General features: G+C 37.7%; 1 protein-coding gene across 6 annotated transcripts in view; it reads right to left on the bottom strand.

Moving 5' to 3' along the window:
- Positions 1-24,175, bottom strand: part of SPHKAP (SPHK1 interactor, AKAP domain containing) — a 73,185-nt gene that overhangs the window by 21,540 nt on the left and 27,470 nt on the right. For all 6 annotated transcript variants that reach the window (XM_090147290.1, XM_090147289.1, XM_031596335.2 and 3 more), the window contains 2 exons: positions 22,708-22,818; positions 1,822-1,881 (listed from right to left, as the gene is read on the bottom strand). In XM_090147290.1, the coding sequence (XP_090003416.1) occupies positions 1,822-1,881; positions 22,708-22,818 (171 nt within the window). The remainder of the gene's footprint in view (positions 1-1,821; positions 1,882-22,707; positions 22,819-24,175) is intronic.

The raw sequence follows: 24,175 nt of genomic DNA on the forward strand, positions 1-24,175 counted from the left end.
AGTACATGTATTTAAGTAGTGTATCATGATGTATTTCATCTTAGGACCTGTAAATTAACCAAACTTTTTTCCTTATGCGTATATTATATTTATATATTATAATTACATATATACAAAGGCTGCTCTGAAAGTAATGCCTCCTCTTTTATTATGTTGGCCCACAATCTTAGAGGCGGATGTTGGTGGGATGACAATAGAGGTTGAACCTCCTGCCAATATTCTGTTACATCTTGTGCTGTGACAGATGGCAGCAGAGGGGCAGTCAGACAAAAATGGTGTCTGACATAGAAGTGCCTACGAAGCAAAGATTACTGAATTCCTCCATGCAGAAAAAATGGCACCCACTGACATTCATTTATACATGTCAGACATTTATGGATAGGTGTGGGTGGTACATTTCAGCAGTGGTGAGAGCAACAAAAAAGACAAGGCATGTTCTGGATGGTCATGTACAGCTGTTGTACCATGAAATGAAGAGCAACTCTATCAGTTCATCCATGTGAATTGGTGGGTTGCAGCCGGGAAGCTAGCTGTGTGTAGAGCTGAATATCTACGTTGGAAATGGTGGTGGAAACACTGGAATATCGTGAAGTTTGCACCACATGTGTCCCACAGATGCTCACACAGGAACAGAAAGAACACCTTAAGTTTGCCGGGACCTACTGAAACAATACGAGGCTGAAGATGACAGTCTCCTCGATTGCATCATTACCAATGATGGGATGCAGTGTCACAACTCTGAGCTGGAATCAAAGTGGCAGTCTGTAAAATGGTGATACGCGAATTCCTTATCAAAGAAAAAATTCAAGATGCAGCCCTCAGCAGGTAAAGTGAGGTGCACTTTCCTTCTATATAGGAAAGGGGTGATCCTTCTGGATTTTCTGGAATCTTGATGCTGATAAAGCTGGAGGCTCAAACTTCTGGTGTCAGGCCAGAAACGAAGAAAATCTCTCTTGCATCATGATAATGCTAGGCTCTGTTCCAGTTTAAGATCATGAAGAATGTTGCCACTCTTGGCTGATACCACATCCACTATTTAGTCTGGATTTGGTGCCTTCTGGCTTCCACAAAGATGGATTGTGTGGGCAACATTTTCCTAGTAAGGATACCATTTTAGCAGCTGTGAACCAGTGGGTCACTGTAAATGGTGCAGATTTCTGAGTGTAGCGTGTAGGCTCTTGTTCATAGCTGGCAAAAATGCATAGCTAATGGCAATGACTGCTGAAAAACAGTGCTCTGTAGCTGAGTACTTGTGCTATCAAATAGTATTATGTTGCTCTTTGCATCTGTTGTAGTTTCCAAGAAAACAACTAGAAGGCACTACTTTTAGAGCAACCCTTTGTGTGTATGTAATTCCTTTTTCTATCCCTCCAAACTTTCAGTTAAACAGGTCACTTTGTTTTGTTTTATCTAGTCCTTCCTTCAAACCACCTGCAGTTTGAGTGAAATAGGTCAGTTGATTGAAGTGTCAGAATTTTGGCAGTAGCAAGAAGTGACTTCAGAAATGATTTTGGCTTAGCATTGTATCAAATAACTGGATGTATGATACATCCTTATTCATTTCTCTGACAAAACTGAGGCTGAGCAAGAAGTCCACTGAAAGGATAAATGCTGTCAATTCATAGGCTGCTATAATACAGTAGCTGTTTCTGGGATGGGAATAAGGTAGGTGTTAAAATGATATAAGATTCTTGATGCATTGCTTTCTGTAAAAGTTAAAGTTTGGATTTGATTTGTCCATAGAATTTTGCTCTGGGTTTGTTTTGGAAAGTCCTGGCATGTGCATATCCACTGTGCGTGCTATTAGAACCTAAATGTTACCTGTTTCACTTGTTCATTGCTGCAATCATCTCTGTTTGCATCTAAATTCACAAAACAAACCTGTAATAAGAAAGAAAATAGAAGCTTAGTCACGCTAGAGTGGTAGTAATCCTTTCAATGTCAGTGCACATTCCTTTTCTACTCTTGCAGCTGAATATGTGAGGCTTTTTCATAGCACAAGAGATGCTAGCAAGGAGAATAGCAGAGCAGACACTAAGAAAGAAAAAAGAGTTAGAAGGAAGAGCCGTGGTTTTCTGTTCCGACAGTTAGCTTGTCTGATGAATGGGCAAATGTTTCCAATAAACTGTAATACAGAAGCTACACAGAGATAAAGGAAATGTTAAAAATGTATTTGATCATATCAGATGAATTCTTCATGTCTTGCTTTTCCTGTGAATTTTTTTCAGCAACCTGCTGCTAAATGTTTAATAAGTGCAAACACTGGTATACATATAAGTTGTGAATGTCTTCTACAGTTTTTGTCAAATAAGGAAGAAGTGTGGGGCTTTATGGAAGCTCTTTTTTTTTTTTTCTTTAGCCTTGCTTCATGAGTAGAAGTTTTCAGTGGTGCTAACCAGGTATTGCAATAGGTGGCAGAACAGCTTCCTATCTGCTAGATTTACCTGTGATTCATTGGAATGTACAGTTTTTAACTACATCCCTTCTCAAGTCACCATCAGTTTCAACAACCATTTAATGTTATTAAGATTGGTTTAAATAGCAACTTCAGATCTGAAGGTCACTTAATTTCTGAAGATTTTTTTTTTCTTTACGTGACTAGAAAACCATTTTCTCTTTCCAAAATAGAATCCCCTCCTCAGCTTTCTTTCTGAGTTAAAAGCATGAACTCCAAAGTCAGGATAAATGTATTGCTTCTGAATGTTGTAGCTATCTCATCAGGAGTTTGGGAAATTTTAGGTTTGTTTCAGTTTAAACCAAAGTTTGGCACAGATTCAGGGTTGAGCTAAAGCCAAAACCTGATTTCAAACAAATTGCTGATCCAGGTTTTGTGTTTTCTGAGCTGGGAGTTGTTTTCTCCCCCTGTCCTCCAGTAAATACTTATTTCCTGAGCTTCATGTAAAATTCCCCTAGAAAAGTAAAATGCTCTGAATTTTATCCTTTACCAATATTCTTGTGTTAGGCATCCGAGCTCATTCTGTGTGCCTGCTTTAACCCAAGACAATGCTGATTTCGGTTTATATATATGCACATACCATATGTACAGATTATGACCATCTGCACTAACAGCTAGCACAGCAGATGGAAGGATTCAGACAGACCTCTCCTTGTGAACCAAAAGAACCCAAAACTCAGAAAGCAAGCTTTTTGCCCTTTAGAATGGTTTAATGACTAAATGCATTTTTGCATGAACTTAAAAACATATTTTTCAACACCTCTTCAATTTAAAGAAAATGTATTTATCTGTCTGACATTGTCAACAGTCATGATGTACCACTTTCATCTGTGTTTTATGGCTGGCTAAGTTTTAAGAAATAGTTACAAAAATGTCAAAACCATGGTGTATCAAAAAACCCTTTAGCAATACAGTGTAGTAGTCACATAATGCCCTGAACGCATTACAGTTTGTTATGCAGAAAGAATTTCTCTTACTTGCCACTGGGATTTTGCACGTGGTCATTTTGCATGCAGGCAATAGGTGGTGCACATTTGCTTTGGTACACACAGAAGCTCCAGTGATACATGGTTGTATGGCTGCAGGTGCATGGCAGGGCTTGTGCTCAGGACACCCTTTGTTTGGCAGCTGAGGGAGAGGTACTAGAAGATGCATGTCTGGTTTCTAAACCTGCAGAACACTCACAGCTGTGCTGGAGGCAGGGCTCTTGCTTAGGAGCTTTGCTTCAAGGGCCCAGAGAGGTCTAATTTTGCACTGGATTAGGTGCAAAACTTTGTGAAAAATCTCTGTTGGAGCAGTTGTGCCTGAACACACATCCTTGCCAAAAACTCTTGTAAGCTGTGCGTTGTCATTTGCTATCTAGCCATTTTATACAATCCTGTGTTATACACGAATACTTCTAACACTGATGCAGACTGTTATACTAAACAAGTTTGTTCCAGGCAGCCAAAAATAATCTCTGTTTCACGTGGTGTGGATGGCAAGTAACTCAGTAATGCCTCAGGAAGAAATAACAATATGCGCAGGAGTATTCATTACTTAAAGTCATATTCTGTTTGTGTCATCAGTTTAATTTTTCAGAATCCAATGAAATGATTATGTAATGCACATCAGTACTGAATCCAGTTTCCAAATACACTTGTCGAATTCTGTTGACATTGATTTGTCACAGCCTTGTCAATGTCATCTCTTAGCATTTTCCTGTTGTATGGATTTTACAGGTTTAATTGTGGGCAGTTTCTACACAGAAGTAGTTTCACACCAGTGAAAGGCTGAAGAACTGATTTACTTCCCCCCCCCCCCTTTTTTTTTTTTCTGTTTAGTTGGAGATTAGCCCCACTTTGAGCAAGCTGGGGGGGGGGGTAGACAATAATTTCATCATATATTATCTGTACAGCTCCATCCTAGGAGGTTCTGCAGCACTGCTGCAGTCTGGGAAATTCACTGTGAGGATATTTGTTCTTGGAGATGCTTGATTAGTTATTAGTCTAATCTTCAAAACACCACTAGCTTGAAAAATAACTCCATTTTCTGTTTACCCAATAGTTAATGTATACCTTCAGTCCAGTTATGTTTTCAGGGTAGAAATTGTAGTTGCTCACGTGAAAGCAATGCTTCATTTTTGATTAGCTGTACTATTGCACCCAAATCTAGATTCTGGGTATGCTATGGATCTGGAAGCCATTTAATACACTATCACATTGTAAGCAGTGTTCCTTTTGCTCTGCAGATTTTTGTACATGAATGAGATGGACTGGGGGTGGATAGCCCAGCACCCTCCTCATGCAACTATCCAGGCATTTCAGTGAGGTCAGGGCCAGGCAGGTTATCAACACCAACATATTGAGCCTTGGTTTACAAGAAGCTCTTCTCTTCCAGGATCATATTGAACTTAGATGTGTGGAAGGCTTTTTTTCCTTTTTCCTATTTTAGGTGGGGATTTCTGTGACTGTTAAGGGTAAATTCTCCTGACCAACAATGTCAGGTGCTGAAATCTACTCCTGTGTAATTGTGGAAACTGTGCAGAAACCTCAGCACCCACTCTCTGCATTTTAAGAGTATTAAGAATGTTAAGAAATAACTTGTATATAAGTACTTAAGTATATAGAAAACATAATGTATTTTACTCATTGACAGAGGGGACAGTGACCTCAAGGAATTGCTGGAATTGCTTCTGAATACTGATGCAAAGAGCTTAAAGACAAGGAAAGAAGCAGATAGTCAACTTCTTTTTTTTTTTTTTTTTTTTTTTTAACTTTGTTTCAGGCAGTATTCATCGGGGTTGGCATTACTGGTTTATTAATATTTTCTACATGAAATAGCTCAATAATGCTAATGAAGAAATTCTCTGAGGAATTTACTAATAACAGCATCCTTCTTATTTTTAAAACTGTGTATTTTTTCTAACTATAAACCTTAGGGTGATATCTATTTCAATTTTGTGCTATTTCCACTAGCTAAGAAACTGCTGAACTACTTTTTGCTGTTTGTTTTAAGAAGTGTTAGTGCCTCCTTCGATTGTCTATGTCAGTACTTGATAGTAAGGAAACACTCCTGTGAGATGTTTTATAGCTTTAGGTGAGATTTAAACAAGCTCTAGAGTTTGTTTTTAGTTTTAATACTATTACTAACCTAGTATTTTTAAGATGAAAGTCTAGTTGTCTTCTATGTCGAAATACCAACTCGGGGCTCATCCTACCGTAACAGCAGTAGCTGGTGGCACAGTGTTGTAATGGCTAAAAGCTGCTGGCAGCTTTTGAAGACAACAGCTTTGAAATTTATGGTCCCTTTTCTCCTCTGAACTTCTTCTAGCTTATTGTTGAACTGAAAACCCGCTACTTTGCTCCTCTCACTGGGATAAGTGCTGTCCCATGTTCCTAACTGATACGCAGAAGTCAGAGCCACAGTCTTGTACTCTGTTCTTCACCACAAAGGGATGTGACCAACACTTGCTTGAAGTGCTGCAGGAGGTGCTTTTTTCTTTTCATAAAATCCAAATACATATACTTTAGGTATCGCACCCCTCAATAAAATGTAGGTATCTATTTAAAAATAAATTTAAACTGAAGAGATGAGATTTGAAAATCAGGACTGTATACAGATAGCTTTATGCAACCTTAATTCTATCTCCTTATATGTCCACCTTTGCACAGCACAGGATCTATGCCTGAATCATTGAGCAGGAAGATTTCAAAAAGGTCCACAATTACAAAGGCAGAGAACTTCATATCTACTGTTTTCTAATATCCAAACTGGTGACTTTGCAATTTAAAGGACACTTCAACACAGTTTCTTAATTTCTAACCTGTCTTGAAATTTTCAATCAGCGGAGTAAAACTGCATGAAGTACAAAAATGTGTGTAATGTTGCCAGGAGAAAATCCAGGTGGCCCAAACAACGTCTGCTCCCATGTACATACAGCTGGTTGGCAGCAGCCTGGATTTGGTGCCATACACTTATGCACAGGCCAAACTTCTGCGCATGTATGTAGTTTTGCAGGGAACTGTGCAGAACTTGCTATGCTCTGTGCTGTGCTCGGTATAACCATGTAAATACCATTCAGAAACTAAGCTGAAGGGGCTTTACATCCCAGGTTTGTGCTGCTCTTCTTCCTCCATCCTCTCTCCTGTCTTCCTTCATACAACAAAGCCTAGTTAGATAGGCAGGGTGCCAATTCAGACAGCCCAGCAGGAGTTAGAGGAAATACTTTGAGACTGCACTGTAATATGCCCACAAACCTCATGTTTAGTTTCCTACTAACAGAAATGGGGGGAAAAAAAAATAATTAGCCTCAGGGGAGACCACAGAAGAAAAAATTGTGAGCAGGCAGTCCCTGGGTGCGGAGGGAAAACATGGTTTAAATGCCAAAGCCTGAGGATATGTGGGACACAACTGTGTCATAGGAAAGCTGAACAAAGGTGAGCCGAAGGCTGGTAGCAGTTTTGTATACGAACTCATTCTGAGAACTGATGAGAATGCAGTCCTCAAGGGCAAAAACCTGAAACAGTGACTGTATTTCTGTAGCACAGCAGGCAGATTCAAACTGTGCTGTACTCTGCACCTTATGCTTGCCCTGGTGATACTCAGTGATTTCATTCACTTTAAAAGTGAAAACATCTATTGTAGATAGTGGCCTGCCCAGAAAAGGAGAAAATAAAGGCTTAGAGTTTATTTTCACCTTGTATCTCATGCCTCTGTTCTCAAGACGTTTATTGTTTCTTATATGCTATTATCTTACTGAACGCTTTATCACTTTTTTTGAAGTACAAACGTGAGGGTACAGTTTGTATGGAGGGCTGTGAAATTTTACAGTAACTATGATTGCTTTGACAGTTGTTTTTAAGAATTTAATGGAGTGTCTGACCTCATTCATTTCTGCTCTTAGCAATAACTGTGATGTGATGGCAGTTTTGGAATACTGAGCTCCTCTCATCTTAATTTCATCTATGTAAAAGTTTTTTTAAAAAACAAAGATAAAAACCACAAACAAAAAAACCCAAAACAAAACAGTTACTCCAAACATTTATTAGAGCTAGGTTAGTCTCCTGACTTTAGAAAGATAGTTTAAATCCCCATAATTTCCACCCAGCATAGCAACCAAATACACTCCATCCAAGTCATTGCTCACCGGAATGGAAAGTATCTGTTCTGCAGGAAGTACAGCTGCATGTTGGGCTCCCTTTGGAGCTGAAGTCAACAAAAGCTCAAGATAAAAATATTGCTTTACTTCATTTATCTGAGTCAAAGCAAACTGTAACCCACGGGAAACAGAGAAGGAGTGGCAACGTATTTTGACAAGAAATTTTCAGTAATTTTTTCCTCTTTGAAAATGACCAGTGACACTTTTTTTTTTTTTTACAGTTATTACGGTGGCAAAAATAACAACAAAAAGCCTTTTGCTAGCAATTCTTGCAATGCAGACATCAATTTTTAAGTTTTCTTCGAAGATCATTTGTTTTGATACTTATCAAAATGCTGATCTGCAAGGCCTCCTTGCATTCATTTTTGCTTAAATGAATTATTCTAATGTAAAGCTAAATGAAAGCACTTGGACCGCTTATGTTCTGTAGCTTGCTGATGGGCCCCTTAAGTATTAAGCTGACTGTTCCTTAAAAAGGACACTTCTTGAATCTTCTAATTCCAATGAAGTTTCAACTATGATTATTATTATTTTTTTTTAGGAAGTCAAAGAAAATAATAATAATAAAAAAAGATGATTGCTTAATAAGTGTTCTAGAGGGTTGTGAGGTTACCCTTTCAATAATGATTAATTAAATCCTCTTGTAATTTTGGGGATCCTAGGAACTTTTTTATATTTAGGCTTGGTAGATCTTTCTTGAAAAGAGCCTGCTTGTGTTCTGTACATTCCTATGAAGACTTATGTGAACATCATTCCTCTTAAATTAAATTCTTGCTAGGCCTTATGCTTGCTTAATGTCTTTGCTTCTGTGCCCATTTAAATGTCAAGTATAATCTTAGAGGACTAGATAATACAAATGTGACAGCTAACAAAGCTGAGAAATCTCATTTTAAGGCCAGTCTGAATAAAACAGTGATAAATCTAAAACAATAAGCCATAATCGACACAATAATTTAGTTTTATTTAAATTAATTTTGTCTTTTTCAATTTCCTGTGCATAAAGATTTTTTGGCGTGGAAAAATTATGGTTCAATCAGACCATGGCAGGGGATATTATTTTCCATGAGGATTTGTTCCTGAGCAAAATAAGAGTATGGATGTGAGACCAGTTTGTGGGTGGCACAGAAGCCAGTCCTGCTCCTTCTTTTACTGCTTCCTTTGACCTCCTGCTCAGCAAGGCAGGCTAGTGCTTCTTACTGAGTCTCAGTACAGACCAGAACAATCTGCCAGTTACAAGGCTGCTCTAGGAAGCCAAAAATAAATCTTCATAGAAGAGTACTTGCAAATTTTAGAAGCTTCTAGAGAAAAGATTTCATAGAAATCACTGAAACTTTCATTTGCCAAAAATTAGTCCAGAATCAGCAAAAATGTTTCAAACCAAGGGACAATTCTCCAGCTTCTCTAGCTCAATCTTTTGTTGTGGTCTTTGTTCCCATTGTGGTTCATGAATCTGTTTTCTTAATTTCTGCCTGAAGCTCTATAATCAAAGTAACATATGGTTTGCCAACATCTTTAGTCATGTCAAACTAAATCTGTAAGGACTGACCTCTGTTTCTGCTGAATGAGACTTGCATCTGCTCAGACACACTTTTATGAATTCCAGGATAGCTCTGCCCCAGCTGTTACACAGGTTATAAATAGGTAGAGCTCTGAAGCAGCAAGATGACTAAAACAAGAAGCATTACACATTCTTGTGCTTGTGAAGTGGTGTGTAAACAGCCGAATTTCTGATCGGCTAAGTGAGCATTGCTATTTAAAACAAAAAACAAAAAACAAAAAAACTGCTTAACTATGTGCTAATATTTCAAATTTAGTTTTTTAGCTTCTTGAGATGTAAGCTCTGATGGACACTTTTCCTTCAGTAGAATGTTGGTGTAGCTGTGGCCGTGTCTCGTTTCTCTTTTGTGCAGGCAAGTTTGAAATGACATCTGTACAACGCACTTACAGTCTCCCAGTACCACCTATATTCATGTAGGAACTTTTATCTTTGGGACGCTTGAACTATTATAAAATTAGATGCCATCCAGCAATTATCAAATGGACTCACACTGTTTATGTTTCCTTGCAAGCTACGCTACTGGAAATTACAATCCAATCTCCAGCATGCAGAATGTTAGCTTTGTGTGGCATGTCAAGTGCATCAGATACTACTCTGTGTGCTGCACAGAAGTAGCAAGAATACTGGGGAAGAAGCAGTGGTTCTTCCTTTTCCCTCTGTCAGTACTGGTGGTCACACAGTCTGTCTCCTGATCAAGGCAGCCCACCCTTCAGCCATCTATTATCTTCTCACCTGCATCCCACATACCATCAAGGCTTGGCACTCAGCTTGGGAAAAGCTGGAGCCCAGTGCTTACTTTCTGCTGATGGAGTCTTGTTGTGGATGGCTGAGACGGCTGCGTGAAAAGACTGGACTCGTCTGTCTCTATTTAAACCTGTTAGAGCCATCAGAGGAGGTTCTGTTGCCAAATGTGTTCCTGAAAGGAGTGGGCCTGCAGATCTGTCTGCTTTTGTGTAAGGAAAGGTTTACTTCAGTGATGCCCTCTCTTGCTCTCTGACTATTTTTAGAGGATTATTTTGTGTAAACTTCCATAAAATAAGTGTCTAAGATACCACCATCTCAGATCCCTCAAATTTCTTTTGAAAATGAAATCATGAATCACCATGCCTACCATTCTCGGAGAATGTGTTGTTCACTCACATTAAAAAGATTCATCAAGTCAGTTGATTTGACATCTTAAATATATGCTCTCAAAACCTAAAATGCCAATGCATAATTAGAAAGAAAGGCTTGACTGAACTTTAAAATTTCCTTTTTTCCCCTTCTCCTTTATTTGCTCCGCCCTCAACTTGGAATTTACTCTTTCATTGCTCTCATTTATGCCTGAAATTATTACTGTTGGTAAACAGGCAACTAGAAACTGCAATTACATTTCTTTACTGTGGCTGTAATACTGGGTATCCTCTTTATTTTTGAAAAAAATATTTAATTAAGCAAAATTAACTACTTTGTCAAACTATTTTTATGCACACATTTCCTCTACTTTGGGACATGTTTTGCCTAATTACGTGTAGCTTTTTCCCCAGTTGAAGTCTGATCTATTGATTTCCAGAATCCATGCATATGAAATAGCAAAGATAAAGTATCTTTTCTCACAGAGATCCTTTAAACAACTTTTAGGGGAGTTAAAATGAGGAGAGAAAAAAAAAAAAAAGAGAACCATTTAGGATTTATCTTTCCCAGATACACTGTTTAGTAAACAGGACAGGAAATCTTCTAAACTGTCTTGTAATGCATATACTTTATGCTTTACTACTTTACCTGATTTTAAGTGGGAAATGTCCCTTTGCCAAATTTGACACTGATTCTTCCTAAATGCTTAGAAAATTAGATTACCCACATTTGCACAGCATCAGTTGAAGAGAACATGAAAGATCTCAGTTAAACATCGTCTGTTGGTGTCTGGAGGAGAAGACCACAGCATCAGAACTGTCAATACCATCCCCAGTCCATGCACATCAGGCAAAGTACCTGTACTTCTGCACTCACCCATCTGCACAAGCTCACAGTCCAGTGTGCACATCTGCAGAATTGTTATTCTGCTAAGTTAAACAGTAGCAGACAGAAATAAAGATTGTTCTGCCCATGAGTCAGTTGGATCCTTAGCTTTATCATTATCTATATTCTAGGCTCTGAAAACTGAGTTCTTTCTACATAGCTATATAAATGCAACTTGTATGTGTGGCTGGAGAAAAAAATACCTTTGGGTTGTTTAAGGAGTTTGTTCTAAAACAAACCAAGAATTTCCTAGCTTCAAATTTATCATGTCGGAAATGAAAAAGCTGAAAATGCTTCTGGTCTAACTTGTCTTCTAGTCCTAGACAAGCTTCTATTTGGAAGATATCTGCTTTCCTTAAGGGTTTCTTAAACCTGTAGTTACAGAACAACTCTATGAACAGGATGTGAGGTTCCCTGCTGTGCTTCCTGTGGATGAAAGCATCATCCCCTAATTTGGGCTCTTATTACCATGTGACAGAAGGAAGCTCAGAAGATCCTACAGCGATGACTGAAGTCATGGCTTTTGTAGCTCCCAGGTTATTTATAGAGAAACAAAGAGATGAGAAACCTTGGCATTTAGTTGAGGATTTGACTGGGTCTTTCTGAAAAAGAAGCTAGAAACCTCAATCTGAGCCAGTTTCCTGCAACATTGTAAGGTAATTGCAGATATACTATATTATGACTTATGCTGATGCTTTGAGAAAGTAAATCTCACAAGAAAACAGAAACCCCTGTCCCTGTTTCTTGTAGATGGTAGTGAGCTTTTCTTTTTTATGCTAGGAAAAAAAAAAAGTCCTAGACTAATAACATGATGATAAAATGGATAAAGTGTAGTGGATCATTCATTTCACAGGGCATGTGAAATATGTATATATATGTATATATAAAAACATGTATATATAAGCACCTGAATTTCAAAGAATAAAACACATGGCAAAACACCCATGTGTAATTTAGGTGTTGCTTCCAGTAGAAGTTAAGCATAAGGATGCTGAGCTGGGGTCTGATACAAGAAGAGGCATGAAGATACTGAGAAGAAATTTCAACCCTAGTATGTTCCTTGTGTTCTCACTCCATCATTGGAAATGTGTGTTTATCTGTGTTATAAACAACTGCTCATTTTAGGTACTTTAAAGGAGCTTTTCTTCTGCAGCCAGCAGCCAACTGAGCTGCAAGGGGGCATTCAGAATAGCTGTCTGAGGGCAGATGGGCTTTGCGCTCACCCAGGCTTGCTCACAAATTTCTCAGCTGTTTAAAGACGTAATTGTGCAGTCACGCACATCCTAATGAGAAGGAAATGAGAATTTATTTTAAGTAGGAGTGTGTGTAGCTTTCTTGTGCATGCAATTACACATTGCCTAATGTTTGATCTTCCTTTAGCCTCTATCTTGTGATCCTTTAAAACCTCTTCAAGTAGAGCAGTAGGATTTGTGACTCCTACGTTATAAAGCACATAAAGGAAAAGTTACTCTCCTATAATTTCTGGGAGAGAGAGATCCCAACTGATCACAACTGCCAACTGAAATTTGCTGAGTGTCAGGTAATATTCTGTAGAGTTCCTCTACTTTAATTTTTTTTTTTTGTCATCACTATTATTTAGCCTCCTTTTGACCCGCCTCTGAGTGGCTTTGAAAAGCAGGCTGGGTTTTACTTCCTACCCTGCTATTGAATTGGTGTGCTGTCATGGGATGGAAGAAAGCAATTAGATAATTTCCAAGTGTTTTCCTTTCCTGAGCACAGAGAAAAATGCCATATGTAAAATGATGCATTGTAAAGATTGGCATCTCATTTTTGTAGAGCTCTGATATATTTTGCAAGAAATAAGGAAACAAAAAATCACCAATTGCTTTTCATTTCAATTATTTCAATTTTGTTTTTCTTTTTTTTTCTCCTCTCTCATTAAATATTGGTTACTTATTTCCCCTGCCACTGGCCTTTATTATTTCTTTTTAGAGGTGCCAACAGTTATAACTAATATGCTCAACTTTTTGTTTGATTAGATATGAAATTAGAAATGGTATAAAGGATGTAGCTCTTCTTTGTACACAGTATAATTCAGTCCTTTAAATAGTTAAAGAGGATTTCTAGATCAGTGTCTTATAGGAGATGTTTGGAATAGTCTGATAGCAATTCAGAGGAAAAAAAAAATAAAAGCATCCTGTAGAAGACAGAGCTAATTATCCATTAGCATTTGGATGTAATGCTTGTCTAATGTTAATTTCCATGCTTGCCAAAATGATTCTGTCAGAGGAACCGGCTATAAAATGTAGGAATAAAAAAATATCTATTTGGAACTACTGGACGTGCAATGCAGTTGCTTGCATAAGGACATACAGATAGAGAGGTGGTAACTCCAGAGTACAAAGAAGCTCGTGCACATTTTCAGCACTGTAAACTAAATAACACAAGTCTCTGTGACAGGGATGCCCCACTTATACAGTGGTGCCTTCCTGACCTCACTAAAGCGAGACCAGACTACTGCAAACCAGCAAACAGTCCATTCTCACCAAAACAGGACCATGGCGCACTCCCTGCTTGTAGTTTGTTTGCCCAATAGTTTCTTTTACTGTACAGTCCTTTGGATAATTAGAGGATGACCATTTTCCACTCTAGCTGAAGTGGAAAAAGTCTATTTATCTTCCCCCTTCTTCTTTTGTATTTTCACTCAGATGGCCAAAAAAGTCATATTACTCTCTTCATATTCTAAAATCTAAGTGCCTAAATAGACAATAGATAGAACTCTACAGTTTTTACTGTTGAGTAGTATTACCCATTTAGTTTATTTTGCCCTTCTCTCAGAGGTTGTCTAGCTCTCATACAGATGCAGGATGTAGGCTAAGTACTTTTGTTGAGGGCACATTGTCTTAGTGAAACTGAAATGAGAGCTCATGGGACTATTTCATCCTGTGCCTATCTCAGCTTTGTGCTGTGCCACTGTAAACATTCTTTTCTCCTTTGGAAAATTAAACACCTTTAAGGTCCCTAGTGATGGCATCTCTCCAGAGGCACTTCTGTGGAGTTTAATGGCCAGACCACCCATACCTGAAATGGGCTGTATGTGTAGAGTAAATTTGCATTCAGAAAAACTGTGCTGACTTGAAAGGCTTAAGCAATTCAGTAGCAGTTAAATTGAGCTAACTATGCATTGTGCCTAGCACAGTTCAAAGGCTGGAAGAAAGTGGCAGGCAGTTTTGGGAACATGGCAATAAGTTTTTTTTTAAAAAAAAAAAAAAGTCAAGCCTTTTAAAAATCTTCCTCTGCCTTTGCTATAGGAGAAGGAAAAGTTATTGTGAACAAGCACTGAAAATTAAAGTGCCTGAGCACATCTCTCCTTGCTTTGCTTTAATCCCCCATGTGCTTCACTATCTTGTGCATACAGTTCAGGAGGTTTGCTTATGTTAAACCTTGTCCCATAAACTGTACAACTGCTATTTAATGTGCAATTGGGATTTCCAACTGCTCCTCCTGCAAGCCCTAATGGATTGTTTCCAAAAGCATTCCCAGACTATACTGTTTTTTGTGAGTCATTCCAGTTTGCATAAATTAGGTCCTAATGTGACCTGTTAGTGTTTCCCCAGCCCAGCCATAGTTCTTTTTTTAAGGTAAGCACTGTATGCTGTCAAGAAAGATGTTTTATAACCTCTCTAGCATTTTCAGCAAGAGATATACCTTAAACTTAGTCCCAGTTACTCTTCAGAAGGTGCGTATCTCAAATGACTTTGTAGATTTATGGGTCTTGGTATTTTAGAGACTATCTCTATTTTAATGGCTGGACTGCAGCAATGAATCATCCGGAATCATCTCATCATAATTTATTGCTTCAAAACCAGCTGTGAATATTTTCTTTCCATTAAGACTTATTCCTTTGGGTTTGATGTAATTAATTGTCACTTATGACTTAAAGAAAATATGCCAGTAAATATTTATGTCTCATGCCCCATCTGCTTTCTCTTGTGCTCTGTACGCTCAGTGTTTAACAAATTTCTACATGCCTCATGCTGCAGTTCATGTTACAGGGAGCCTATGGTTACAACAGTAGCAAGCAGTTATAGATGTTCACTCTGAAGGCAGCAAAACAATCCTAGTTCTTGAGAAATCAGATCATGGAGGCAGTGATAAAATGACAGTATGAGATGCTGAAGGGGGTATAGCAGCAATACTGCATATGATTCTTCCAGTATTTGGCAACCCTACTTATAGCTTTGTCAGAGTTAGGTTAAACATCTCAGAGTGAGGCTAGGTATCTGATTCTCTTAAATACAGATAGGACACTTCTGCTGTATGAGAGTGTCGCAGAAGGACGGGAGAGAAGACGGGAGATCCAGGAAGTATGATAAAGGAGCACCAAAGTCTAAAGCTACAGAGAAAAGAGAAGAAAGGCTATTGTGAATCCTCCCCCACTCAAATTCTTATATAGCAACCAAAAGCTTCCATATAATGTGTATATGTGATGTTGAAAATGTGGAAGTGCAACTCTTTATAGGCGTATTTCATTTCTGCCTGAATATTAGCTCATATATGAAGATAATCACTTCTAAGACTAATAGGTATAAGACCAAAAGGAGAAATATACTTTGCAGAGCATACAATCCCTTCCACAGAGAGGTCACTGCCTGCACAGGGCTCCATAAGGTGGAGAATAATTGAAGAGAGGCGTTCTTGTTTCTCTGTGAGCTAGAGAGGGGCTCTCTGGAAGGTGCTAGTCCTTACCACAGCGGCATGAACACCCACATGTGTCTAAGAAAGGGCCAAGACTCAACAACACAATTTAGCCTGCAGCTGTTGATTCCTATTCCTTGTCAGGATATAATTAAGGTATTGTCAGGCTGAATAGGAAGATGAAACTTAAAACTAAAAATATCTCCGGTAATTATAGCTTAGATCTGAAATGCAATGGCTGGATTTTGATTTCTGAAAGAGACAATGTTGTTACGGAAGATGCTTGAGTAACTGGTGAGTGAAAGGTATAACAAATGCTGTCGTAATTCCCTGTCCATAAGACAAATTGGTAAGGGTGTATATGCAAGCAAAAGTAAGCATCTTGGTATGTAGATTTGCCTATGTAGAGAAGTAGGTCTTTGCTAGTTTTATTAGGAAATGTTCATTTTCATTCAAACAAGATTAAAAACAAAAATGTTTTCAAATATGCATGGTCACTATTCACAAAATCATATTCAAAGATTTTCCTGAATAATGCCTGAAAGCATACATATGGTTTTGATTTAAAACAAACAAAAAGTCTCCTTTGGGTTTCAAAAATGCATTTCCATACTTGGCTTGCTGATGAATACCAAACATGGGAAGAGACATCCTCTTTTCTGAACTCCTGTATGCCTAGATCTCCATCCTTCAGTAAAGCATTTAACTCTCCTCTGGAAACTCTGGAGAATATCTGGAGATAGAGGCCATGATTAAGAAATCTATGCCTCAAGTGCACAGATTTTCACACCCTGACCTAGTAACAGCATTATTGAAAAGAAGTTACATTGAGGTTATTCCAATATCAAAAAAGTTGATGTAAAATATAAATAAGTATATTTCTACCTAAATTTCTGAAGATGTATAATGTCAAATCTTTAAAAAGACTTGTATGAAATAAAAGGATAGAAAATACTAATCACTGAAAAATGCTTTTTTTTTTTTTTTTTTTTTTTTTTAAGTGCACCTTGCCAAGGATTTTCCTTTTCTGCATAAGTTATAATTTAGTCTGGATTCATTTATAAGAGCTGTTTCCTGGATGTTTTTGTTCTGTCACTTAGTGAGTACTGGCATTTGCCTGACAACACAGTGAGATGATTCAAGGAAGAACTGGCTAGAAAATCTAATTTCTTAATTTTGCAATTCCTTTTCTATGTTGCTTGACTTACTGCATATTTACACAAATGCAAAGGCAGTAAAAATGATGAAGGGGCTAGAAAAAGAGGTGAGACCATAAAAGCCTTGATTCATCCAGCTCGAATTAGTGTAGAATGGCATCTTTAACCTCCCCCTGAATCTGTTTAAAAGCTTGATAGCTGGACTGCTTTAATATTGACAATGCCTAAGCATATGCTTAGGATGGCCAAGTATCAAGGTGAGCAGTCAGTTTGAAAACTCAGCTTTTAAGGTGACATTCGTCATTATCTCATTAAACAGAGAGATCATAGAAAATATGATCCATAATTACATTGCCTCTTCATTTTCTTAACAGTCTGCTTACTTTCTCACCAAGGCAACAGTCTTGCCACCCTTGACAAAAATAGTGATTGCTTCCTTTCCTTGAGATTCTAATGCCTGTCTCCTAGAGCAAGTGTGTTCTTCTGTAGTCAACTAACCTGTTAACAACTCTGTGCTGCAGTTCTTCTTCCACTTGTGCTGCTAACAGATTAAGGTTCTTCTATTGCCCGTTATTGTCCCCACCATCACTGCTTTCCTAGTCATGTCATCCTCCCCTCTCTGTTGTGCTACCACCAGCAATTGTGAGATGGCTTGGAGAACCAGTGCACTACTTGGCAGAGGCTCAGGCAGAAGACCCAATAACTAAATAAGAGTGTCTTTTAGCAGCACTGAATTTGACCTAAATTCATTCTGCTGTCCTTTACCTCTCCCGCTAGTTTGGCCATGTGTTCCTGATGCTACCTTGGGGTGGACCTAACCAATATACAACTCTCTGTCTGTATGTATATGCATTATATACATGCTTGAGTAGAGTATTCTGGTGTGAACATTTAGTGTAAGAGTAGGACTGCGTGTAAGAGGAAAAGTTGCTGTATTTTCTTGGAGCAGCAGTTCTCAAATGAAGTTTCTTGTAGACTGCTGGGGAACAGGAAGGCCTACTTACTGCAAAGGCATTGAAAAGAAAAATGACAAATCTTAAAATCTCTTAAGAAGAATGATAAATGAATTTTCTGTGAGCAATACTAAGACTTTGTGCTTTAGTAGAGTCTAATACTGGATATTAGGAAAAATTTCTTCTCCTAAAGAGGTTAGGTGCTATAATGGGCTGTCCAAGGAGATGTTCAAGAAATGTTTAGTGGGGAAATGTTGGTGGTAAGTGGATGGTTGGACGAGATGATTTTGGAGGCCTTTTCCAATTTTCCTACCTTGGTGATTCTATGATGCTAGAAGACAAAGCAATAAATCATCTAAGGAGAAATTTCAGTTTGCTAACATGTACTAGCCTAAACCAATCAAGCACTTTGAGTGTTGCTAAATAAATGTTTTAACTCAGTGGAAGGAAATTAGGGACAAACTACCTATCAGGTTTTTCTTTTTATATAAGGTTTACTTACCAGCAGGTTCAAAGCAGAGAATATTTGATATAGGTCCAATGAGAAAGATAGTTTGGAACAAAGTTTGGATAGTTTGGAATGGGCAAAGGCATGAAAGTTTATTTGATGGGGCCTCCCTGTGAGATAACAAAAAAGTCTCATTGCAAATATTTTAATCACATTTGTCAGCTTATTAATGACTGTGTCTTATAAATCCATGAGCTTTATTGTATTTGACAGATTTTGACTAAGTTCTCAGTTTAAACAAATGAAACAAGACTTATGTAATCAAACTACATTGAAAATTTATCTAATTATGAAAATAGTGCAAAACTATGTACTTAATTTGCAGCAGTAAATTGTTGCAAAGCAGTATTATTGTTAATCATAATTTAATTCAATGTTTGCTAATTACTCATTCCCTTAGGATGAAAAAATTCAGATGGTAGAGTGTTCTACAACCTACACTGATGCTATGAGGGTATAAGTTCTTCATAGGAGTCTAAACTTTTCAAGTAGGCAGCATAGCAAAATCTAATAGGATCACCTGAAGTATGGAGCATAGCACACTTCAACTCCAGGACATTTAAAATAGATCTGTTATGACCTTTTACAAGAAAATCACACTACAATCTAGAATTCACCTTCATTCTCTCTCACCAGGCCTACATTTCAAGCACACAGATACCTCTTTCAGCTGACCCTCCCTGATTAGCCTCTGTGGGAGTTCTTCCTACAAAGTCCTAATGACTAACACAATTAGCCCTGTCCACTTGGACTAAATTCCAGAGCGCCTCATTCGATTTCCTAAGTGTAAACACATTTGGACAAAAGTTTGTTCCTACACATCTACTGAAAGTAGAAAAAGAAAATTAGGGCAAGACAGTCTTTCAAACTCTGTTATGTCATATTCAAAATACATATAACAGTTTTAATAGATAACATACCGCGGAGCTGACATAAAGACAGAGAACAGACTTCACATTTAGTTGTTATTTCTTCCTATGACTTCTATTGTTCATCTTTGCAGACATTCACAACCACTGGATTAAATATGAATGTGATAGTATTTCTTCTAGTATGACAAACTACCAGAGCTTGATGTAATGAAAAAATCTACCACATGAACGTTTCTATTTTCAGAGCCCAGGAAAAGATGTCCAACAAATATGAAATATTATTCCTCTCACACAATTTACTATTTTCATATCATAATATATAGCTTGGAATTTAATGGTCTATTACATGTACTCAAATGCCCATTCTTCTTTAAAAATCTCTCAATGGAAAAGCAGTCTGTTATAGCTGAGTTAAGTGTTTAATGTTTTAATAAATCAACATTAGTACAATTGGTGAGCATGTGTAGGACAGCCATGAGTCTGTTTTTACTTGTACTAAATGTGCTAATCTGTAATGGGAGACAATGAACACAACATTTATGAAATCAATGTTCATACAGTCTTGTTGCATTTGTAGTTATAGTGAGATTAGACATAACTACACATAAACTCTTCCAAAGGAAAACTGAACATTATAGCTAAATATATTACTAGTTATCTTTGAGAAAAGTATCCATTAGCGATGTAGTACAATTTAGATTTCTTTTTTCATTTTGCAAAACTAATGGCAACTTTAAAACATCTCTGGCACTGCTGGCAACAGCAATTTATAAAATCTCCATGAAAGAGAAGAGAAGAATGTATTTTCTGTTAATAGCAGTCTGGTTTGCTGGCTATTGGAGAAGTAGGGAAACTGCTCCATGTTCATGTCCTTCTTTGTTCCTGCACTCTCCACTCATTTAACAACAGACACTGGAAAGGACTCAGAATGAAATGCTTTCTGAGTAGAATGCTGAACTAATGCTTAATCCTCACACAGTGGTTGTGTCCCCTGTTCCCTACTTTGCTCAAGCACTGTGCCCACCCAAATACACCACTGGCATACCCGAGATGGGAAGAGCAATTCTGGAGAAAAGCAGTGTGCTTACCCTCTAGTCTACCTATTAAGTTTGATGATATATGTGAAAGTTTCCAAGTGTACTGCATTGGTTGTGTAACATTTTAGGCACTTAAATTAAAATTCTGTCCTGTATTGCCACTCAGAATAAATTAAACAGGAATATGAACAAACCTTCAGTTCTGCTCATAACACTTAGAGTAACTATTTAACAGTAACACCTCTTTTGGTGTGAACAGGGATGCTCCAAAATAACATTTAACTACTTAGCTTCTAAATGAATGCTCTCTATGCATGATGTTTCAGTTTTACCTTAAAATTGTAAATTCTATTTCTGCCTTGTGAATACAAAGTCATGTAGTTCAGTACAATCTCTATTTCAGCACAATCTTTTTTTCTACTGTAGTAATATTAGCAATAATTGCAGAATGAACTAGGTACTAAAATCTCGCTCTGAAAATTACAGAACACTGTGTGTGTGAATGTGCATGTAGAGTAGGCACTGTGTTCACAAAGCTGCACAGGGAAATCTGGCTGTTTTCTGAGCGCACTATGCAAGGAGCGAGCAGGCAATAGGAGAAGATAACATGGCAGATCTTGTCTCAAAGCATATCTTGGTTATCCTCTCAAATAAGAAAAGAGGCTGTCAGAATGAAATACAGAATAGTAAAACCAAGAGACTATGGTAAATTCCTTTTGCATTAAAAGCAATCCTGATTACCTGCCTGATTATCTTGTTCTGGTCATGAATATATTCAGGGTACTGCTCAAATCATAGCTTTCCAGCTGTGATTGAACAATGTTGTATACTTTCGAATATTGTGACATCTCTCTTTGGGAGATTACATGCAGAAGAACAGAAAACTGCACTGTCTGATTTCTGGGAGTTTTAGAAATCAGTACCACTAAACACTGCTTATTAATATTGTAGTGTTTTAACCCAATGGGTGGCTCAGCACCACACCAGTGTTTGCCCACTCCACTCCTTCCCAGTGCAGTGAGGGAGAGAATTTAAAAAAAGCAAAATAGAACTTATGGGTTGAGATAAAACTATTTACTAAGATAGAGAAAAGGAAAATAAAAATAGTTATGACTTTATATATGTATATAAACGTTTGCAACACATGATGCAGAAGTAGTTACTCACCATTCCCTGACCGATGCCCAGCTAGCTCCCTGAGTACCTGAAGAGAGTGAGAAATGAACTCTCACCTCCTTCAAAACTCCTTCCACTTGATGTCACACAGTATGGAATATCACTTTGACCAGCTTAAGTCAGCTGTCCTAATTCCATTCCTTTCCAGCTCCTTGGGCCCTTCACTACAAATGGCGTTGGCTTAGCAGGCAACTATAAACATTGGTGTGGTATCAACTTCATTTTTCTCCCAGAACCAAAATATAACATCACACCAGACACTCTGAAGTAAACAATTCCCTCTGAGCTGAAACAAAGACAAATATCTTCTTCCTTGTTTCACCCAGCATCATCCGAAGCAGAGACACAGGAATTTGCTCAGTTTCTCACCTTGTATGTTACGTGGTTGCTTACCATCACACACTACTTAAGTTGTACATTTTGATCCCTGTATCTTTTGGGAACTCATAGTCCAATGAGTAGCATGACATTTAGCCCTCTCACCTTTTTAATACTACTCCTGAAATCTCTAAAAAAAAAACATTTTCTAAGTAATTCTTTCTGGTAATGTTCTGCTTTCCCGAGTCCTTTCTTGAATAAAACACTATTAAAGTCACAGCAATGTAATGTCATTCAGCTTCGTAAAGATGGTGTGTGAAGAAACGCAACTCTTATTTTTCCAAATACAAGCTTAACCAAAAGCTGTTCTGAATTTAATTGCATTATAAACCACAATACATGGAGATTTAAATTTCATTTCAAATGCAAAATTGAGTTCTTTAGCAGCTTCTACTCATCAAATATGGAAAGAGTTTTCTCCTTAATTGTATCTCTATGTCTTCAAGAACACTCAGCAGCCTTTTAAGCATCTGTTCCTCCCAACCTTTCCATTAACAAGTTACAGTTTGCAATGATTTACTCTTTAGCTTATTTTTCTGTTTTTAGTTGCTGATTACAATGCATAAGGAAAATACGGGGAAACTTCTGAAGCAATCTTTATTAATGTATTCTGTATAGAAATCTGTATGCATTTTTTGCTTTGGATATTTGCTTTTAGCAGAAAGCTGGAAATCACAGAAACTATCAATACATTGACATAATTTTGGAGTCGGTTAGTCACTGACTTCTTTTAACATGTATGCTAGACGCCCCCACAGCCTGCTCAAATAGCTCTTAATGGACATTTCTCCAGAGGAGATTACAGTGTGTACTTACTGAGGCACAGTTGCTTTCTGACTTGTCTTCCAGAAAGCCAATTTGGCATGGTGTCCTCTGATTCTGCAGCCAGTAGTCTGTTGATTCTAGCAGGCTATTACTGCAGAGGATCTGTTAAAATAGTTAAAAATAGTTAAAATAATTTAAAATTTACTCAGTCCTACCGTGCCTGAACTCTGTTGTTGGCTCTCAACAAAAATCTTGCCTAAATATATTTATGGAAGGCAAGACTTGGGATTCTCATTTCCTTTAGACTTATACAGTTAATGTACCTGGGATTCAAGTGACATATATCCCCTGAAGTATTAGACAGTTTTCTCTAAGAACTGAAAGTCCTTGAAGGAGGTGCCTTAGATAACCCCAACAAATAAAACATTGTTATTGGAAAATAGTGCTAGGAATTTTGTTCTATGTTAAAGTGATAAACATAGACTTTGGGAAAACTAATCATTTATTTGTATCATGGTATACAAACTTGCAGCCTTTATGATTTACTGTGTCTATCTGTCTAAAATAGATCTGTACAATTCATTCTGTTAGCAACCTCACTTCTGAGACTGCCTAGGCTACCATCGCTTTCTTCTTAAAAATATTTTTCTGCTTTTTGAGAAGCTAAAGCACTTGAAACTTTTTGTGAAGAATACTGAAGTCAGTCAGTACCCTTCGACTAAGGCTTTTTCATAGAGAGAGTTCAGTCTCTGTGTTGACTTAGTCTTATAGCACATGCCACAAGCTTTGCTTGAAGAAAAATAAAGAGATATTTGCAGATTATAAAGAGGCAAAGTCAGTTTTGCAAGGCTGATAGTTCAGATCAAAGTAAATTCCTTGCTGCCCCCGTACTAACTATGCACAGTTTTCAGGTGGGTCAAATTGCCTTTTTAATAAACAGGCCTCCAATATGCTATTGAAATATATCTGCAGAAAGTTGCACTCAGAAGGACTGTCTTTTTTGGGCATAGCATCAGATTTCTTTGAAATACCAGTAAGTCTGGAAGTGACTCATGGATCTGGACTGATTGTGCCCAGACATAACCAGCAACACAGCCAGAGTCTGACTGTACAATTTGTTGGGACTGAAGAGACATATCATTAAACAGGCAGGCTTGTACTTTATTACATTTATAGGGTCACTATAGAAAGATCCATGACAAGCATAAGATACAGATGACAACACTGAGAATCACTTGTTCTTGTTTGCCCTTTCATTGAGAGAGTGAAGGCTAGGCCAATTTATCCTAATTTCCATCAAGGATGAAAGTGGAACTGAGAGGCACAGATGGTCTAGGGGTTGAATTCCTAGGCTGACAAGACTGTGTTAAAATTGAAAAGTTGTTTCTTTCCATGCATTCATTTTCTGTTTAATAGAGTACAAAGGACAAATAGTTGAGGATGGTGAAGCGTGGGAAGGGGAGTTATTCACACGGACAACTTGAGGAATCTTCTTAGCCAACAGAAATGTATGCTGACC

The sequence above is a fragment of the Phasianus colchicus genome, chromosome 10 (assembly GCF_987193195.1).
Source record: "Phasianus colchicus chromosome 10, bPhaCol1.hap1.1, whole genome shotgun sequence".
Taxonomy (NCBI): Eukaryota; Metazoa; Chordata; class Aves; order Galliformes; family Phasianidae; genus Phasianus; species Phasianus colchicus.